This window comes from Monocercomonoides exilis (assembly GCF_001643675.1).
Source record: "Monocercomonoides exilis strain PA203 chromosome Unknown scaffold37-1059404, whole genome shotgun sequence".
NCBI classification, from domain to species: domain Eukaryota; phylum Preaxostyla; order Oxymonadida; family Polymastigidae; genus Monocercomonoides; species Monocercomonoides exilis.
The window spans coordinates 926,034-947,348 of record NW_027150582.1 but is presented as its reverse complement, the minus strand read 5'-3'; the positions used below and the strand labels follow the sequence as shown (position 1 = coordinate 947,348).

The following is a 21,315-nucleotide window of genomic DNA, read 5'->3' as shown; positions in this document are numbered from 1 at the left end:
TTGAAATAATTGAATGGAATAAAATACATTAAGCAAAAAATATCGTCCCAGATTAAGAAATGAATTTCAAATTTTGAGGCATTTTGTTTCATGAGTCGGACATCTTTTTGGTTTTGAACAGGATTAATTTTTGATGTTCAAAAGGAGTTTTTCTGAAGAGGAAAGCAAAAAGGCTAATCCAATTTAAAAAAATAAAAATAAATTCTATATGTGAAGCAGATGAATTTAAAAGACAGCAGAAAAATATGTTCAAATGACTTTCACACTTTGTTGGTTCATGAATTGCATGACCTTTTGGTTCAACCCAAGATGAACCCATGGAAATAATGAAAATTAATGAATGAAATCGAAAAATGAATGATGGAGGTGGAACGGTTCATTGATTTTCACTGAAAACAGAGACATAAAGATGAATGAAACAATGGCTATGAAAGATCAAGGGTGGATGGTTGCGGGCGAGTTGAGAAATTGTGAAGATTGAGAAAGGAGAGTTTGAGAACAACCCATGGATTGAGGGGTATCCATCAGCTCTAATGAATGTGATTTGTGAATGGAAAGGAGAATTGAATGTTGTGAATGTGAAAGGTGGAGATGGAATCGAGAAAAACACATCGCTTTGGATATTGGATGAGGGAAGTAATTTGGGAGGGATTGCAGGAGATAGAGCATCACCCTTCTTTATTCCAATTCTTGAATATGTGAAGAATGCAACCCAGCCATAAGGCGAATTGTGGTTGATCATTCGTGGGAAACTGCTTTTTCCGTGCAATTTGTCACTTGAAACAAGCATGAAAGAAGGAGACGTTGAACTTACTGAGACACAAAAGATCGAAGAAGATGAGTTCGTAACAGAGAACGAGGTGCATTCAAGAATATCATCAATTTTAATAAAATTGATTGAAAAGCAAACATAAGTGAACATGAGCATCCTGTTTGGAAAAGGGAAGTTGTCATCCGCAAATACATTGATTGTGATAAACAAGAGCGAGCAGGAAATGAAAGGTGATGAAAATGAAGGAGAAGAAGAATACGAAAGTAATAATGAGCATTAAGATAAAAAATATGTTTTTTCTTTTGTCGAGGAAGTTCAAATGAGAACAATGATCGAAACGATGTGAAGAAAAAGGAAAAGACGATAAAGACGATCCAAAAATCAATAATAAAGATGTAACTCATATCTCTAATCTCGATATTTTTAGTTAGAAAGTATCTTCAACATCATAACCTCGTTCTCTGTTCTTTTGGATATCGCTAAGACTATGGAAAACAGAAAACAAGGGTCAAATTATCAAAAATTAATATCCCAGTTATCCATCTCCAGTTGCTTATCATAAACAGAAATGACCGATTTTCTCGTAATTTCGTTTCTCGAGCCAAACAGTGAAATCCAGTTGCATCTTTCTCCTCAGTCCATAAAAGCAACGATCTCTCCTTTTCATCACGAGAAAGTCCATTCATCCAGTTGTAACCTTCCCCAAAGTCACTTTTCCATTTCTTTTCCCCTCATTTTCCAATCAATTCATCTGTTCCAATCTCTCCATAATACTCTCAAAAATCTTCCAACCCCGTCAATTTCCGATCCGTCCAGTTGCATTTTTTCTGGCATTTCCATCCTGCGCGTGCTATGACACAAATTATCAATAAAAATAATCAAAACAAAAAACAGTCGCATTTAAAACGCGTGATGCTTTTTTTCCCCCTCGAATCTTTTGTATTTTACTTCCAAAGAACAAATTGTCTATTTTTATGTTATTTGTCAGATTCTCGCGTCCTGAAAAGAAAATGGTTTTAATGTCTTCACAAAGAAAAGGAGCATTGAAAATGCAAACGGTCTTGCGTTTTTATTTCCAAAGTAAAGGTTGTTGCATTCCCTGGGTTATCCAATTCCTAAATTCAACAAAGAGAATTCCATCATCCGCAAAGAATTTCCAATGATCGAAGTTAATATGTGAAATAATGTTTCCAATTTTGAATAAATATTTATTCACCGATCTCTCATCTTTCCAATGGATAATTTCGTTCATTTAAATTCAATGATCAGAACATCCATTACAAATAAAGAGAAAAGATTAAGAATTGTTTATCTTCATAATCCTTTGCCAAAAATATTAACACAAGACAGAATGGTGCGAATGCAACTTTTTTATGGCTATTGTTAAGTTTTAATTTTTCATTCATTTTCTTCAATCCAATCACAAATGAATTCAATGTGAATACTAAAATCATATTGTTTTCTGACTGAAACGCGATTCCAAAAAATGCAGGAGACAGATAACACAAAAAAGTTCACGGGTTTGCAAATATTATTGTATTTGAATTCTTGTTTATTGCATTTCTTTCTTTTTTTCATTGAAGAATTGTTTTCTGGATTTGAAGATTTCAACGAGGAGGATCAGAAACAGAAAATCATTGAAATAAACAGAGTGATTAATGAAATGAATAAAGAAGAATTCAAATCTGTTTTTACAGTTGAAATGTTCAATAAAATGAACAAAATGATTGAAGAAAAGAAATTGACAATTAACAAGGCCTTTTTACTATTGAAGTACATCGCATCCCGCAAAGCTTTAAAAATGTTTTGGAATGGCGATTTCTCCTATTCTGGGCTTTCCAAAAATTTTGAAAAGCTGATTATTGAAGAAGATATGAAAAAAGAAGGAAAGAACGAAAAGCTTTTTATTGATCTTTGCGAATGCTATCTTTCTCTAAGCTGCTTCTTTCCAACTGAATTGCTTCATATTTGCGTGTTTAGTCTTCTGAAAGTTGCCTTGAAGAAAGAAGAAACTGAGGAAGCTCAAAAAGAAGTAGAAATGGCTTTGCTGACTTTAAGCGATGTTAGCGAATATTGTGTATGAGTGTTTCAATTTTATATTAAAGGCTACTGAATTTATTTTCTCTCATTTTTTATTACAGGAAATGACAAAAGATAAATATTTGAATGAAACCAAAGAGATTATCCTATATCATCAGGAGCGTCACAATTTGACTCGACTTGCCTATCAGTGCACTTGGATGTTTATGATAAGAAGAATTTTCTTGGACAGAAGCTTGGAAGAAGTAGTTGTGAATGAGCTGCACTTTTCGAGAGAGGCAAGAAGAGAATTAGAAGAGCTTTCAAAATGTATCGACTGGAAGAGAGAGAAGGAAGAAGAGGAAGGAGAAAGAGAAGTGAAAGAAGAGATTGTTTTATTGAGATGGCTTCAATCATTGGAGACTTTTTTTGAGTCATTCGAAGTGTGGAATGATGAATTTGTGGAGCTTATCAGATGTGTTACCCAGATATTTCAATCAGCGAAGGATAATTACAGAGAAATTAGCGGTCAGTGCACTCATTTGCTTAACAAAGTCGTGGATAATGGATCTGTGAATATTTATGGCTTGCTGAAAGGAAAAACAATTGAAATTTTTTTGGAAGAAATTCAGCTACAAACATTGAATGATAAAATGTCAAATGAATGCTTTGCATATTTTCTTGCGATTTCATTGCGATTGAAAGGAAAGGAGTATGACAAAATGAAAGAGGCAAAGAGAAAGATAACCAAAAGGAAAGTGTTTGAAAAGATAGAAGAAGAAGGGTACGAAGATTGCATCATTAGCTTTTGTGAAGCCATTCCATTTTTTAGCAGTAAATATTATTATGAATTATCAAAAAATATTTCTGATTATTTTGTGAATGTTTGACCAAATTCATTTCATTTGGCTTTGTATCACACAAATCAAATTATTTCTTTTTCATCGTATCTCAAAATCGAAAACAATCATTTGAGCATTTTTTTTTATGATTATTTTTATTCCACTTCATTTTGATGAAATGAAGAAGCAAATAACATCACATTTTTAAATTTTACACGCACACACACATACAAAAAAAAAACCTTCCTCAAGTGACTTGTCTGTTCAACAGTTTCAAAAGAAAAATTCAATATTTTCTTTGTCATTTATTGTTGCAAACAACCTTTTCTTTGTTTTTTGAGCGGTTTTGTGTTCTTTCAGTTTGTTTCCTTTTTTTGCACATTCTATCTTATGTAATCTTGCAAAATATAAGAAATCAAAATTCAGTTGACAAAAAGAGGGTTTTATGAGATGAAATAGAATCATTATAAAAAAAGGGATTTCTTTTTGAAATTAGTGAGTTAATTGTTGCTTCTCAACCAGAAATACCTTATTTCCCTTTCGCTTTCTGTTTCACCAACAAAAGAACTTCAACAAATAGTCTTCAAGAACGAAATATGTACAGCAAATACCTTTCAAACAAAAGAATAGAAGACTTCACAAGAAATCACGTTGGTGAAGAAAACGCGTTTTGAAAATAGTTTGTAATATTCAACAATATATTCTCCATTGTCCCTCTTCTTTTTCTTCTTCAACAACTCAGTTTTCTCAGATAATTCAAATATTCTTGAGGCATTTCGAAAGAATGAGTTCTTCCTATCAAAATGCAGAAATTTTAGAATTTTGGATTGAAATTCATTTGATTAGTGTCATCCTTTTATTGGCACTTTTTTCTTTATTGGCACCAAAATTTTTTGAATTGGAAAAAAGGTTAAAACACATCAAAAAAATACAAAACTCGAATCAATTACTCTTCTTTCTTTTCTTTTTCCATTTTCACGTTCAAAGGGGTCAAATTCATCACTTGTTTCATCGTTATCATTCTTAATTTTTCTAAATTTTCTTTTCACTTTTTTCTCCAAAGGCAATTCTTCTTCTTCAATTTCCTTTTCTTTTTCTTCAATTTCTTCAATTTTCATCTTGTGTTTTTCATTATATTCATCCCATTCATCAAGAAGCTTTTCTTTTGTTATTTCTTTTCCGAAGAAGTCGAAACAATGTGAATGAGAAGGAATGAAGCATTGAGAAGACTGAGGAAGCTTCATCAACACAGATCCAGATCCATTGCTGAGGACTCCACTGTTAATGAAGGCTTTTTTGATGACTGAAGGGGTTAATGCTGTGTGAAGGGCTTGTGGCAACACATCTGCAACAACTGTTCTTTTTGAAGATGAGGATGTGGATGACGGAGAGTTGTAATTGTTTGATAGCTCTGACTTCAATACTGCAAATACGCCTCTGTCCAGCGGCTGCGATATGTGCGTGGTGTGTGGAACAAATGTGACGACGTCTATTTCGGCTTCCTTGAACTGTCTCCATATCGTTGGATCTGCCCGCGATGAGTGTGAATCCAGGAGAAGAAGGCAACGATGAGTTTCTTTAAGAATTCGCTTTCTTCTGTCAATGATAGCTGACAGAAGAACTGTCAAGGTGGATTTTAAGAATGATGCTCTATCCATCCAGCCGTTTGTGTTTGGCCAAATGTCAAGCGACGGCGTTAACAGTGTTGTCAGTTCTTTCGGAAGAATTGCGCTCGGCCACAGCACGACAGACGGAAGCGAGAAGTTATCAGTAGCGATTCCAGCAACAAGAGTGGCATTCGGCATCCTTTCGGCAGTCTTTTTGAACCCAGCTTGTTCATCTGCAGGATGAACAGCAACGCCACGTGTTGAAGTTGGAATTCGAAGCGAAGATCCATCGACGTTGAAGATAAATTCCTCTGGATATTTGTTTGCATCGTGCAATGCTTGTAATTTGGCGAACCACGGCTTTAGGACTTTCTGGCAAGATGCTGCAAGTCTGTTAATATCAACTTGCTTTGGCAGCGAGGACTTCAATTCTGGATGGTGCTTTATGAATGCGTGAACTGTCTTCAGAGTTACAATTTTTCTTTATTTTTCTTCTTTTTCCCCTTCTTCTTCACTATCGTTAATTATGTTTTCCATCTAATTACAAATTAATAAACAATTCAAATATCAACAGCAAACCAGATCGCGCGCTTTTCGTAATGTGAGGCTTGTTCCAGATCGAGATTCTATTGTAACTTCTTCCAAGAATTGCTTTTCTTTTTCACCGCTAATAATTGGTGGATGACCAACTTTTGCAACAGGCCTGCCGCTTTAAATTGCTTTAACTGCGTGCTCCAAAGATTATTTGCTTATTCTACAGTATTTAACACCATCGACCAGCCTGATAACATTGTCATTAACAATGTGTGCAATGCTTTCTAATCTTGAACTATATTTTCTGTAACGAAATGCAGACATTGCTTACTTCAGCCGCTTCTGCGCCGCTTCAGCTTTCTTTTTCACTAGTAATTTCATTTATATATTATGGGTAATGATCGTTAATAAATATTTTTATTTATTAATTCTCATTGAAGAATTTTTAATTAATATTTAAAATTTTGAATGAATAAGAAATATTTACAAACCTTTGTGCAGTCCAATTTCTCATGAAAGCTCAATGGAAGGACTTGAACCCCCCCATTTCCCCCCTTGAGAAATTGGATTTCTTTCAAAATTCAAATATTCGATTATATCACATTTGTATGTATTCCAAAAAAATATTTTAAAATATCATTTGTGGGTCAGATTAATTTTTATTTAAAAAAAAAAGTGCCAATAAAGAAAAAAGTGCCAATAAAAAGATGACCCTAAATCAAACAACTTTTTCCCCTTGCTTCTTCATCGGATTTGTCTTTTTCCTCATTTATAAACAAGTAATTCGCTCATTTTTTTTTACAACAGCTTCACAGATCTAATAATTTTGGTAAAACTTCATTGCAGAAATGCTCAAACACTCATCTGCTTATCCTGCTGAATAGTTCTCCTTCCTCCGCTTGTTTTCACTCCTTCAGCACAGCCAGTTCAATCACTGCTTCCATCGAAAAAACCTCATCCCCCATCCTCATTTCTGATTCCTCCAGTCCCTTCTCCACTTTATCCTCAATCCTTCATAGAACCGCTCATCGCCTCACACTTCGTAATCCTGCCTCACCACCACACGCCTCGACTGCGGCGATCGCGACACAAGCCGCGCTATCGCCGATGGTAGAAGCGGCTGGTCAAACTGATGGAAGATCGACGGGAACGCATTCACATCTGCCGCCACAAAGATGTGTTTTCTCCGCAACTTCGTTATCCACAAACGCTGCAAGAAAGAAAGCGGCTCCACCAGATGAACCGAAAGAATAGTCGAAAGCACCACATCGCAGGCATTCATAACTCCCCCATACAGCACCGCACTTTACACCACAACACTGCTCCGCAGCTGCAGCGACCGCGGTATGTGCCGCCCACACACCCCAGCCGCCTCAGGTTCCACAATCCGTTGCTGCTGCCGAAGCGTATGATTTCTCAACCGGACAGGTATCTGAATGATCAATCGCATGCGCAAATGACTTTAATGATGACTTTTTTTTTTCTATTTTTTTCTCTTCACTTCTCCGCCTCCGGAATGGCGAAGTTGATCGACATGCTGCACCAGTTTAAAGAAAATGAAGAATACAAAGAAGACGTAGAAGATACTACTGCTGAGCTTCGATGAACACAAGAAGCTTTTTGAGATTATCGTCGGATCAGACAACAGCTCCAAATGAAACCCAAACTCAACATATACGTTTTTTTCAGAAAGATCTGATAAAAGCTGGAGCAAGCAGTTTTGTTGCAAAGAACACAGATAATACAGAATTTCTTTAGGCAAGGCTTTGCAATTATGAAAGAAAAAGATTTACGAAAGACATATGAAGAATCAACCGCGACAAGAGAACTGATTGATGATTTGAATCAAAAAATGACTAATGAGTGTTTTTGGAGAATTGCAAAATAAACTCTCTTCAATGAAAAATTTTTTATCAACATTTCATTTATATGTTATCACATGTTTTTGCACTTTGGGTCCTGCTTTTTGAATGAAATGAGAATATTTTTGAGCAAAAAACACAAATTTTCAAAAAATCAAGATTTTCGAAAATTACAGTCGGTGCCAAAGCCGATCCTAGGTGCGAAACACGAACCAAGAGAGAGAAAGAGAGAATGCAATCATTTTTCGAAGTTGTTTAATATATTTTCAATTAAAGACCAAATATATTTAACTATTCGTTGAAACCAGGTATTTGGCAACATATTTTGAAATTTTCTTATGAAATAACGAACAAAGAAAATACATTTTGTTTTAGCATCATTATTTGAATAGTTAAAAATAATCGATATGAAGCAATTCTACAAAAAGAAGACTTCTAGTTAGTTCCTCAAAATTGTGTGAAGGCTAGAGTTTTATGCTGCAGTTGTATTTTGATAAGAATGTTTCTCAAATGCGTTTCTCTTTCGAATTGAATGAAGGAGAAATTTCTCTGGGTGGTTGATCAAAATCTCTGTTTTCATTTTTTGAAGTTGATTTCACTTCTTTTTCATCGTCTTTGAGTATTTCAATCATTCTCTTTGCTTTTTTTCTCGATTCCTTTTTTTCCTTTGCTTGTTCTTTATTCAACATTTCATTAAGTTCTTGTCGACTATGTTTATTCTAAGGATTCTTTTCAGAAGAAGATGAAGTTTGTTTTCTAATTTTCATCAGCTGTTTTTGAAGAAAATGTGAATGCTCTTTTGTTGATTCAATTTGTTTCATTAGCTCTGAATCATCCATCTCTTTTGCTTCTTCTGATGATTTTTCTTCAGTGGAATTTTCGTTTGTTGAATATTTTCTGTGATTAACAATCAATGTTGGACGTTCTTTTGTTTTTTCAGAATCGTGGAGAGATGAATGTTATGAAGATTGAACAGAAGATAGTTGTTTATTTCTATGAGGAGAATAATTCACAAACAACTCTTCTCTCCAATCTTGCGAGTAAACAGATGTTTCAGAATTGCATTTGTGAATATGGATGGGGGATCCAGATATGCGATCCAAGACTGGGGCAGCTGCAACAGGCCATACGCCTGTTTTTTTGAACGCTGCTTTTATAGTCGAAGGCTTTACCGCAACAACAACTGCTTCAGGGAGTGTGTCGGCAAGGGAAGATCTGTAGGAATGAATCGAAAACGGAATAGGGACGTGAAATTTATTGCATAGAGTTGCTTTCATACGAGAAAATATGCACGAGTCGCACGGTTGCAAGAGATGGGTCATATTTGGTAGAAAACTCTTCAAAATAATATTGAATTTCTCTGCAAAATCTGCCACACAATCGTCTGAATGAGTTACATGATTATTCATTAGGAACAGGACTTTATGTGTCGTCGTTGGCTCAACTTTTGAAACAATCGCAGGTGTCCAGTAATTGATCATGATGTTTTTAAATATTTCTTTTGTAATCCAACCAGATGAAGAAGGAAGAACTTTGATGTCAAATGCATAAAGCGAAGAAAATTCTTGTGGTGAACTTTTCATGGGCCAAAGGAGAAATCGCTGAAGTGAAGAGCCATCTGCACAGACATACAGACACAAAGTTGAATTAGGAACTTTTGGAGGAGCTGTTGAAGCAGGCAGAATTTGATTTTTTAGACAATCAACCAGTTTGCTTGTGCATTCACTCAAATTCAACGAAGATTCAACAATATCAAATATTCTCGATGAATCAATGTTATTCCTGCTAATAATCTCAGACAATTCTCCAAACCACTGTCTCACATTCTCTGGCGATTGAGCTGCAATTTTTGATAACTCAATAGGTTTCGATAATGCTGCATGAATAATTTCGCTTCTTTTTAATAGCTTGTATGCGTACATTTCGTTGAGTTTTTTTGGTTCTTTATTTTCACCACACTCTTTTTCAAGAATATCCGCACACTTAGAAAAATTTTTCTGAAAAGAAAAGAAAAGAAAAAAAATAAATCAAACCATGTTCTGGACATCGTGCACTTTTATTGTTTCTTTTTCTGATAATTTGACAAGGACTTGATTTTCAATTATTTCGAGCTGGCGCGCGTAAATTATTAGAGGATGCCCATCTGCTCCAACATCTCTTCCTTCCTTCTCCGCTTTTACACTTCTGAACCAAGCACCTTTCGAAATAATGTTTTCACCAACAACGGTTCGCAATTTCAGTGAATGATCACGGCGTATAGCAAATATCTTTTTGGTTGTTGAATGAATGGAACGATATTTGCTGGATGCGAGTTCGCGATGAAGTTGAAGAGGATAAAGTTATGTTGAGTAACTCATGATATACGTTGTATGATCAAATGAATAAACATTGAAACTTTTGATTAGTGATGTATTTGTTAATTTTTAAATTTTAATAATTTATTTTTATTCGTAATATAACAAATTAAATTATTTGGATTTATTTCTTATTGTTGTGAACACAAAAAATAAAAGATTCATTGGTTTCAAAAACATCAGCCAAAATAATGAATTGTGTTCTTGTTGTTTCTTTTAATTGATTAATGATTATTCTCGATGCAACTGCCTTGGAAATATCTTTTAAAAATACAATTTAGAGATAATTTTACAGAAATGAACAAGATCAATGTTTATGCAAGGATCGAGTTTCGCACCAAGGATCGGCTTTGGCACTGACTGTAACTGCAAATACTTAAAATTTCATTAAAACATCAAAATTATTGGTATTATTTTCGTTCTTCACTTAAGATGAATTTTTATTGCAATTTTTGAATATTAGCGATGGTTAAAAAATGGTTTTTATCGTTTCAAATGTTTCTTTCGAATCTTTCAAATTTTCCTCTTGCATGTTCAAGTATATCTGACTTGAAAAGCTCAACATTAGAGTGATACTAATGCTTGAAACAGAAATATAATAAAATTAAATAAATATTTACACATGAACGCTGATTTGGAAGCATGTTGAGTGAATAATCCAATGAAGAAAGAGAACTTGAAGAAGAGCGATGTATACGAAATAATATCCTTCAAACAAGCTATGAAAGCAGAACTGGTTGATCCATGCGTTTCGGTCAAATTGAGAATAAGTTATTGTTGCTGAAGATGAAGATGTTGATGATGAAAATAATGAAAAAGAATAGAAGGTGCATGCGACATCAACGAAGAGAGTGACATTTCTCTTGTCTTGCTGCCTTGCTTTTCTCGCAAAAGAGTCAGAAAAGTCAGATCCAGATTGGCTGCTCATCCAATCGAATTTTGTATCTTTCCAATTCAGTGAAGGAAAAGATATATGAAACAAAAAAGATTGAAGAACAAAACAGATGAAAATGGAAGGAGTTGTCGAAGAAGAAAAACGAAGAGATAGATGAAAAAGAAGAAGACGATGAAGTTGGAGAAGAACAAATTGACAACAATGACAGAACATATGGCCAATGTGTAAAAAATATATTCTGATTCTTTCCCTTTCTCTTCTTCTTCTTCTTCTCTGCTGCTCAATCACCACAAGTTGAATTGATTTTCCTCCCAGAATTCACAAGAGAGGAAGAAGTGAACTGTGGCTTAAAATCAATAGTGGCGGAAGATGATCCACTCATTTTGTGTTTTTCATGCTCTTCCAAAGCAATCAGTGAAGATTGTGAGAAAGGAGTTGATGATGTTTGAGGGGTGCTTGGAGACTGTTGTGTTGAAGAAAAAGAAATTTCATTGAACGCAAACTTTATTCGTCGACAGCTCATGATTCCTTTTTTTCACGTTCCGAATGAAACTTTGTTGCTCCTGTGAATATGACGATTTGTGCATCCAAATCTCCTTCTGCTGCTGTGGTTGATTCTCTTTTTCCTCTGCTTTGCATTTCTCTCTCTCTCTCTCTCTCTCAATCATCCTCACCCAAATTCGCTCATAACTCTTTCCACTCCTGCTGCTTCCAAGCATTCTCATTCAATGCTGACCCACACAAATAGAACATGAAATCAAAGTGATATCTCCTTCACTTCAAGTTTCTATCCAGTGCCTTCGTTGCGCAATCATCAGCATAATTCTTGTTCTTTCTTCACTTCAACAGCAATCCAATCCCAAATCGTCCCTCACGCCCAACGCATTTTTCCATTTGTTCCACCAAAAAGAAAAAAAAAAAATCATTCATCCATTTTCTATCTCACTTCATCATTTCTCCACTTTTCCAAAGCTCCTGGCATTCATCTACTCATTTTTCTTCCTTTGCCTCTTTCACCAAAGCAATTTGTCAAACAAATCTGTCAGAAACAAGGCACATAAGACGTTATCCATTGTTCTCGTATTGTTCTATTGAAATAAAAAATATAAATATACAATAGCAGGTGTGAATTTTCATTACAATAAATAATCAAGTAAATGGTTTTGCTTTCTTGAAATTGTTCGAAAAAATAAAATTTTGGCAAACATTTTATTCATCATACGTCTTTTCCAATAAATTAAGTGCTTTGGCTAAAAATGTCCATTTTCAAGTGTTTCAGCCCTTGGCGAATCTCTTTTGACTGAAATAGCATCTTTTTCTGCTCAAAGCATGCAAAATGCATCCACATTTCAAAAAATGCAAAATGCGTATCATTGAATAAATGAATCCTGTGTGGATCATTTCTTTGATTGAAAATGTTCATTTCGGCCAGGATTCGCTTTTCAAACTAATATTCAGAAATCAATCATTGTTTCTGAAATTTGAAAGTTCAAAAACACAAATTCTCAATTAATTTAAAATATCACACTGCGATATGAAATTTTAAATATTTCTCCAAAAGCTCTTTAATTCTTTAAATAAACTTATGTTTTGAAAAACAATCCACTGACCAATTGTTACATTTGAATATGCAAGTAAATCTCTCTCAGATGCTTCTAAATAAAATGCAACATCATAGAAATCACATTATATCGCTGTACACTTGTTGGTTGATGAAATATCAACACATCAAAATTGTTGAATTCTCAATTAATATTATTTATTTGATCAAAATGAAAATTCATATTCTTTGGAAATGAATTGGGAAAAAAAACAACTTTTCATAGAAATACAATTTCACTATTGAAATCAATATTTTCAAAGTGTTTAACCCATATTAAAAAAAGGAATTCAGGAAAAAAAGAAAAGGAGATTTCACTTGGGTGCAGGGCTCAATGCTGTCGGGAATATGCTGTTTTGTTTTCATATTATTTTCTCAGCGCATGTGCAATGGCGTTTCAAATGAAGAAATATTCCAGACAACGGAATACAAGAAAGAAAGAATTGATGATGATCTCGAGAGAAATTGGTCGGACACCTTTCAAAAGGACGTTTTTGCCAATGAAATTGGATTGGAAACAAACAACGATGGAAGAGCAGGTGGAACGAAAACAACGAAGAAATGCGAAAAAAGGAAGATTGGAGAGTCAAAAGAGAATGATGAAAAACTCAAATTCGGAGAAGCCAGTCCAAATGAAATGGCTCGAGGAACAAACGTGTCTGATGAACGAAAAATAAGGAAACAACAAAGATTTGAGGGAGAAAGTTGGATTGAAGGGTGTTTGATGTTTGCCAATTCTTCAATAAAACTCCACTCCCTGGGATTGGTGCCAAATGATGGTCAAAGCGTCTTGAATGCAGTGAAAGGATGTTTCGTCGAAGTGAGCAGATGCAGGATTGAGATTGGAGGAGAAATGCCACCATTTTGTTTGAGTGGAAGTTGTGATCTGTTCACCAACATATCTCTCCGATTCCCTTTGAATTCACATTTTCAGAAATGCCCATCTCTCTTCTCTTCAAAACCATTTGAAGGGGTTCATTCAGAAAAATGTCATGTTTTAGTTTGCTCCTCTCATTTCTCCTCTTTTTGTGTTTCTTCAGCCCCATTCCTCTCTTCACCCTCTATTCCCCTTGTTTCCTTCTCACAACTCACATTTTTCAACATCTCAACAGCAAATGATGCATGTTCACCTTCAACCACAATGTCAGTCCAAACCACATGTCTGATGAACAGCTGTTCATTTTCATCAGTTTGCGATGCATATGATGGAGGAATTGTCCCTTCTCTCAACAACCCATTTGCCTCTCTGACTGCTTCAAACACCTCGTTCACTTGCTGTTGCAGAACAAGAAATGTTCAATTCATCGGGTCGAAAGATGCTAAACAGCATCCAGGGAGGCAAAATACAACAACCAATGGAGCTAATTCATTCATTTGGTGCGAATGGAACGGATCGAAGACAACAGGAACAAATAAAGATTTCTCTGATGGAACTTCAAATGGTGGAGCAATTTACATGTTCAATATGGAGAATGGAATTCTAATCGTCACTCACTGTTCTTTTAATGGATGTGCGGCATTTTATGCTGGAGGAGGAGTCATGTGTGCAAACATTAAATCTGTTGAGATTGAAAACAACTCATTCAACTCATGCATAGCTCAAATAAGTGCTGGAGGAGGAATGTGCGTCGTGGCAGTTTCATCATGTGTTCGGATCAGCGGGTGTGAATTCCAGAGTTGCAAAGCAAATAGCCATGGAGGAGGTCTTGATCTTGAAGATATTAATTGTTCAGGAACAGGATGCATTGATACAGAAAAAGAAGGAGGGGAAAGTGCGTGTGTGTTTGAGTGCGGTTTCACTTCATGCTCAGTTACTGGAAATGATGGGGGAGGAATTCGCTGTGATTCTGTCCCAGATCCATTCAAAATGAGGAGTATTCAGTTTATTTCATGCTCAGCAATGGGTTATGGAGGGGGATTACAGTTTCATCCAAATCGAGCAACAGCGGCAAATGATAATTATTATTGTTATTTTTTGTTTTTTCACGAATGCAAATGCATTGCAGCCACTCCACATGGGCGTGATGTGATGTATTATGATTTCTACAGTATATATTTATCTCAAAATAACTCATTTTTTGAATGTTACACAACAAACACAGATGAACAGAGAGTGTGCTACGGATATAATTATACGGATTCTAAGGGTTGGACATATCAGCACACAGAAAAGAAGGATTGGCTGAAGAGAGGGATTCTCAATCGATTCGTGGTTGTGAGTGGAGGAAACGCAGAAGAGTTTTGTGGTGCGAACGAATCATATGCATGCAAAACTATTGGTGTTGCAGTTGAAAAGAGCGTGATTCAAGTGAGTCTGTCAGTCAAGCTGATGGACGGGAATCATCAAAGTGAGACAACAACAATTAAGATAGGATCAAAGAAGATTTCAGTCATTGGGAAAGGGAGGACGGAGAGTTCGATTGGAACAGGTGCACTTTTATCAACTGGAGCACTGTTCAGTGTGACGACGGGAAACCTTGGTTTATTGCACATGAAGGTTGATTGCAACTCAGCTGCAGAAACTTCACCGAGTGTGGTTGTGGTGTCTGATGGAGGTGGGTCACTCTCATTGGAAGATGTTGTGATCACCACGAGTAAAACAGGAGACTATGTGATATCATCGTCTTTGTTTGTGGTACTGCTATCACAGCTGTCAATGGTTGATGTGGAGATCAAAGATATGAATGTCTCAGAACCATTATTTTCTGAGCCAGAACATTCATCAGAAGAAAGTGTTTTGGCAAATTTGACAATTCGGAATGTGAAGTTGAGGAGTGGAGATGGAGTTGTTGTGGCAAAGAGTGTGAAGTCAGAAGAGACATTTGTGGTGAGCAACATAACAATAGAGGATTGTGAGTGCGAGGAGGGAAATGGAGGGGGAATGAACGTGTATTTGACAGGTGATGGAGATATAGTTGTGAATGGAACAAGTGTGATTGATGGATGCAAGGCAGGGAGTGATGGAGGAAATGGGGGGAGAGGAGGAGGATTATTTGTGGGGATAGAGAGTGAGGGATGTGGATTGATAATTGGAGAGAATGTTGAGTTTTCGAAAGTGAAGGAGAATGACGCCTCGTTTGGGAAGGATGTGTTTGTTTATTGTGGGGATGGGGTGCTTTTAGAATCAAAAATAAATGCAACTTCATTTGCCTTTTTTGATGCAAGTGAAATTCCATCAGATGTGTTGAGACTGAGTGGGAGTGAGGATGGAAATGAAAGTGGAGTGATTCCACTGTTTGTGTATTTGTGCACAATGGGGGCAAAAGTGCTTGTTGATGGGGGTGGAGGAAATGGGATGGATCACAACCATTGTGGATTTGAGGCATTCAGGTGTTTGACAGTTGATTATTGTGCGAACTCAAGAATGAGCAGCACTGTGAATGAAATAGAAGTTGTCTCATCTTCGTCAATAACGAAGGAAATAACAGTACCATCATTTGGTGTGTTAATTTCAGGCAGAATAACATCATCAGCGGGGGAGAGGATGGGAGTGAATGTGAGTGATGGAGGATCAGACACACAAGACTGGCTTGTTGGATGTACGGGTTCACTGACAATGAGCAGACTTTCATTTGTTGTGAAAGGTCAGTTGAATTCGAGGAGAAGTGCATTCATTCATTCAACATCAACACTCAGTGTGACGAACTGTTCAGTCTCATTTGAAAGTGGCTCATTGACTGATGGAAAGATAGGATACAACGTGATAAGTATTGAGGGAGGAGAATTAATTATGAATGGGTTTGTGATGGAAAGTGGAGTGACACTGGCAATGAATGAGAAATCACCAATAACGATAAGTGATGGAGTGAAATTGGAGATCTTGAACAGCAGAGTGAGTGGAGTGGAGGTGGAAGGTGGGAATGGAGGAGGATGTTTGAATGTGGAGATGGGAGTTAATGGGATTGTGAATATTGAAGGATGCAATTTGTCATCAGTGTGTTCAGGAGGGAGTGGGATGAAAGGAGGAGGGATGAAGATATCAGTGGGGAAGGGAGGGAGTTTGGAAATGAAGAATGTGAAATATTCAGGGTGTGAAGTGCCAAGAGAGGATGTTGAGGATGGAGGGAGAGGAATGGGAGGAGGGATGTTTGTGAAGCTGGCAGATGAGATGGGAACATTTGTGATGGAAGGGATGGAATTTGAGGGATGCAATGCCTGGAAAGGGAAGAATATGTTTGTTTCAGGACGGGATCTGAGTGAGATTGTGAACAAGGAGCGCTTCAAATGGGTGATAAAGGAAGAGGTGTTGGGATCGTTGGATGAGCTGTGTGGGTGGGAGAGGAAGACAATAGGAGAGGGATATGTGATTCCACTGGTTGTGTATTTGTGGAGCAACTGGAGTGGGAATGGGTTTGTTTCGAATGAAAAAGGAGGAGACTTCAGTGGATGTGGATTTTCAGAAGCACCATGCTCATCGATTGACCACTTGATATCATTTCGATATCCAACACTTGGAGAAGGGGAATCACACATCAACATTGTTGGAGCAGGAGTACTCAACAGAGGAATATCATTTCCATCACCTCCTTCATTAACAGAAACTCCCATTGTGACAATTGAAGGAGAAAAGAAAGGGACAGTTTTGAAAGTGAGAGAAATGAATGGAAATGGAGAAGGTGAATCGATGGTTGTTTCGAATGTTATTGCTTCATTCAAGAACCTATCATTCACAATGCCAAATGAATTAGGGAGACATTCGTCATTCATTCAATCTTCATCTTCCTCTGCAATGCTTTCAGTTGTGAGTTGTTCGATTGATTGTTCTGAGGAAAGGAGAGAGATGAAGTATTGTGTTATGAGAGTGGAAGGAGGGAGTCTTGCAATTGAGGATTGCACCCTTTCTCAGTTCCTGTTGGTGAAAGGTTTCGTGGAATTCACAACAGATGTGAAGAGTGTTGATGTGATGAACGTGTCGATATCGAACACAACGATATCTGAAAGCAGTCTGATATCACTGAGTCAGTCATCCACAGCAAATATGTTGAACAACAATGCAATGGAGAACACAAAACAAACAGTGAAAGTGAACAGCTCCTCGTTCACGAACATTTCATGTTTTGATAACAGAGCATGTGTGATGAGTGCAGATTCGTTCGGGGTTGGTATGGAGTGTGTGATGGAAGGGTGTGTGCTGACGAAGTGCATGAGCGAGAGGAGCGAGGAAGGTGGAGGGGTGAAAGTGTGTCTGAAGAGTGGGGAATCAGAATTGAAAGTGAGAGGATGCTCGTTTGTGATGTGCATGTGCTCAACAGTGGATGGGAGAGGAGGAGGTTTGATGATTGATGCAGTTGATCCGAAAGCAGAATCGGTTGAAAAAGAAATGCCAGCTCTTGGGGTGAGACTGGAAAACATTCGATTTGTGATGAATGAAGCCTGTGTTGGGAAGGATGTGTTCATCAAGTGCTATTCGATTGCAGGGCAGGTGAATGAGACGCTGTTTGTTCTGGACTTCAGCCAGGATGCTTTGAAGTCGAACAACTCGATTTGTGGGAGGGATGATGTTGACAAGGTTGATGTTGATCTGATTCCATTTATCACATTCTATTATTCGGAACAGGTGTTTGTTTCAGTGAATGGGAGTGAGAGCAGGCAGTGTGGGGCACAGGAGAAGCCATGCCAAAGCATTTGCTGTGGAGTTCGACACCTTGAAAAGAGTGTTGCGAATATGATTCTGATTGATGGAGAATGTCTGATTGGGGGAGTGTGTGAGATTGGAGATTTGAATGTGAAATCATTGAAGAGAGCGCAGGCAACCATTCATTTGAACACAATGATTGAAGAAGATGAAATGAATGGAGGAAGTGTGATTGTGTTTGTTGATGAGTGTGTTGTGGAGAGATGTGGATTTGTGTTTGAGGAGATGTTTGGGTGGGATGGGGAAAGCATTGTGAAAGAGAAAGATGGGAGATTGGAGATTTCGGAGTGCAGGTTCAGCTCAGCAACGATGGATCTGGTGATGAAGAGCAGGATTGTGAGTGTTGAGAGTGGAGAGCTGAAGATGACAGAAACAACATTTGATGGGATCCACACCACAGCACCACTTCTCTCGTTCACCAAAGAGGGAAAGGTTTCGATGAGTGGGATTGGAGTTTGGGATGTGATGAGTGAATGTGGTTTGATTTGTGTTGGAGGGAAGGTTGATATGGAGATGAAGGAAGTGAATTTTGAGAATAACTCTGTTTGTGGGAATGAGAGTGTGATGAAGATGGAGGGAGCCGAAAAGAGAATGAGTGTGCTGAACTGTTCATTTGCTCGATGCCAGGGCACAAATGAAAGAGGGAGAATGGTGGAGATTTGTGAGTGTGTGGATGTGCTGATTGGATCGTGTTTGTTTGATGGAGAGAAAGAGGAAGAAGGTGATGAAGAAGGAAAGGAAGTGAATGAGATGAGAGAAAGAGATGATGAGATTTGCAGATGGGACGGATCTCTTGTTGATATCACAAAGAGTTCAGTGATGATGAAAGATACAACATTATTGAATTCACCAGAAGGTGGAATTACAATGAGTGAAGGAAATGTGACAATTGAGAAAGGAGAGTTCATTGATAATAATCTATCAATTGAAGGATATCCATCATTGAGAAGAAACATCATTTGCTCAGATTCAGGAATATTGAATGTGGTGAGTGTGAAAGGAGGAGATGGATTGAGGGATAATACCTCACTTTGGCTGTTGAATGATGGGTGCAGCTTTGAAGGGATTGTTTCTGAAAGAGATTCATCATTCTTCATTCCCGTTCTGGAGAGTGTGGAAGCAAAAGAAGAGACAGACAGAATGAAGCTGACCTTCAAAGGGATGCTTCTTGTTCCATGCAATCTGTCATTCTCAGTTGTGAAGAGGAAGGGAGAAGAGAAAGAGATTGGACATTATGATTTTGATTCAAATGGGTTTTTATCCGAAAGAGAAGTTGAAGGAAGTGTTGCAAAGGATCTGATCAGCAGTTGTGGAGATGAAATAGAAGTGAGTGTGCATGTTTTGTTTGGGAATGCAGAATCTCCATCATCAACTCAGTCATTTATTCTGAAGAATGCAAGTGAAACAAAACAAAAAGATGATGAAAAGATTGTTGAAGGAGGGAAAGAAGGAAAATCCTATTGGCTGTTGATTGTGATTGTGCTTGTTGTTATTCTGATGATAGTTCTTATCGTTGCAATTGCATTTATTGTTCGATGGAGAAAGGCAAAGAATGAAGCGAAAGATTTGAGAGAGATAGTGAATGATAACATCAGAAAAGATCCAAAAGCATTTGAGATGGTTACGATGGAGATGTCGCCTGAGGAGCAGTGGAGGAGAGCTGAGAGAGAGGCGGAGAAGAAGAATGATGAAAGGATAAAGAAGAGAATATATGACACGAATATGCAACATTCAGAGTCATCGGAGCATCTTCTATCTGAGAGTGGATCAACAGAATACATTCTTGGGAGAGACTCAGACAAGATCCCAGAATGGATGCTGGAGAAGGTTGATGATGAGGAAGAGACAAGAAAGAGAACACCATCACCATCAATTTCATCCACTTCAACCACAGACACTTCAGACACAGAATCCACTTTTGTTCGATCAGAGAGTATGTGTCCAACAACTTCATCTATGTCGAATCTGGTAGATGCAATGGCCTGCTCATCTCCACATGAGAAGCTGATTGTGGACTTGAGGGATTCGCTGTTCATGCTTCTGCATGGGAGGAACAAGACAAAGGAGATGGCGATAGGCACACTGGAGGAGCGGGAGCAGACAGCAGCGCAGATCTTGTTCTGGGTGGCCAATCTTGCGCTCCACTCCTTTGATGAAATGGAAGTTCCCCTTCAGTCGCTGAGCAGTCTGAGCCCGCACATTGTGCTGTTCTCAGAGCACATGGTCATATGCATTGTGATGCATTCTGATCTCCTTTCATCAGATGATTCAGATTCGTCATCCATCTCTTTAGTGTCAATGGTTTCTTCTTCCTCCAATGTTTCAGTGATGAGCGAGAGGTTCACAGACTCACCACCACCTTCATCTGCCTTTGAGGATGAGGATTGCTTCAAAAAAGAGTGCCTGAGGTGGAAGGCACCAGAGCTGCTGATCAACAAGAAGATGGGAGCAACGAAGGAATCAGTGTCGTTCTCGATCGGAATGATGCTGTGGGAGTGTCTGACGCTTCAGATCCCGTTTGGAGAATATGATGGAGAGGGAGCAGGGCAGAAGATTGTGAATGGAGAAAGACCTGCATTGGAGGAGTTACAAGCAAACTCATGTTTTGAAACCATCAAGAATTGCATTTCTTCATCAGTAGAAGACCGTCCGTCGCTCACGCAGCTGAAGCGGGAGTTCATAAAGCGCTTTCCAGCAGAGATGGTGATTGTAACTATGTCAGATGCAATTGAATTGGGAGAGTCCTCTGAAGAAAAGGAAATGAAAAAAAGTGAATGTGAGAAAAGTGATGAAAGTGGGACAAATACGAATGAGAATTCTGCACAATGAAAAATGTTGTTTAAGACAAAGTGAAACATTCTGATGAGTGAATGAAGAATATAAAAAGCTTTAATGTGTTTTTTCCAATCTTTTTTGTTTTTTTGAAAGCAACTTCAATTTTTTGTTCTCTTTTTTGTTATTAATGTTGAATCTTTTTGAAATTTCAGTTTAAATTCTATTTTTGTTGAAAGAGATTTTGTTTGCAAATTGTTTGAGTTCTGCGATTGTATCATGTGAATGTTAGCTGTTTTATATATTCTTGATTTCATCTTTTGCATTCAGTTTCGTTTCACATCTTTTGAGAGTGACACTCATAAAAGAGATGTCTTTTTGTTTTTGTTGATATTGTTTCTCAAACACCTTTTATCTTCAACA

General features: G+C 37.4%; 4 protein-coding genes across 4 annotated transcripts; 2 read left to right on the top strand and 2 right to left on the bottom strand.

Moving 5' to 3' along the window:
- Positions 1 to 2,047: 2,047 nt before the first annotated feature.
- On the top strand, positions 2,048 to 3,883 carry MONOS_17930 (uncharacterized protein). Its single transcript, XM_067870900.1, has 4 exons — positions 2,048 to 2,126; positions 2,265 to 2,292; positions 2,356 to 2,849; positions 2,914 to 3,883. Exons 1-4 carry the CDS (start codon positions 2,124 to 2,126, stop codon positions 3,679 to 3,681), a joined length of 1,293 nt encoding a protein of 430 aa, XP_067723525.1. The 5' UTR covers positions 2,048 to 2,123; the 3' UTR covers positions 3,682 to 3,883.
- Positions 3,884 to 4,553: 670 nt separating this feature from the next.
- MONOS_4891 (uncharacterized protein) lies at positions 4,554 to 6,288 on the bottom strand (the record flags this gene model as incomplete). The annotated part of the gene is made up of 3 exons (XM_067874997.1): positions 4,554 to 5,681; positions 5,820 to 5,907; positions 6,266 to 6,288. The coding sequence occupies 3 exons, from the start codon at positions 6,286 to 6,288 to the stop codon at positions 4,554 to 4,556; spliced, it is 1,239 nt and encodes a 412-aa protein (XP_067723524.1).
- Positions 6,289 to 8,595: 2,307 nt separating this feature from the next.
- Positions 8,596 to 9,558, bottom strand: MONOS_4892 (uncharacterized protein; the record flags this gene model as incomplete). The annotated part of the gene is made up of 1 exon (XM_067874998.1): positions 8,596 to 9,558. One exon carries the CDS (start codon positions 9,556 to 9,558, stop codon positions 8,596 to 8,598), a length of 963 nt encoding a protein of 320 aa, XP_067723523.1.
- Positions 9,559 to 12,867: 3,309 nt separating this feature from the next.
- MONOS_15654 (uncharacterized protein) lies at positions 12,868 to 20,949 on the top strand (the record flags this gene model as incomplete). The annotated part of the gene is made up of 1 exon (XM_067868545.1): positions 12,868 to 20,949. The coding sequence occupies one exon, from the start codon at positions 12,868 to 12,870 to the stop codon at positions 20,947 to 20,949; it is 8,082 nt and encodes a 2,693-aa protein (XP_067723522.1).
- Between the last annotated feature and the right edge of the window lie 366 nt (positions 20,950 to 21,315).

Coding starts and splice junctions, on each gene's coding strand:
- MONOS_17930 (XM_067870900.1), top strand. Junction 2,293..2,355: donor TAACACAAAAAAGTTCACGG/GTTTGCAAATAT, acceptor TTTTCATTGAAG/AATTGTTTTCTGGATTTGAA. Junction 2,850..2,913: donor GCGATGTTAGCGAATATTGT/GTATGAGTGTTT, acceptor TTTTTATTACAG/GAAATGACAAAAGATAAATA.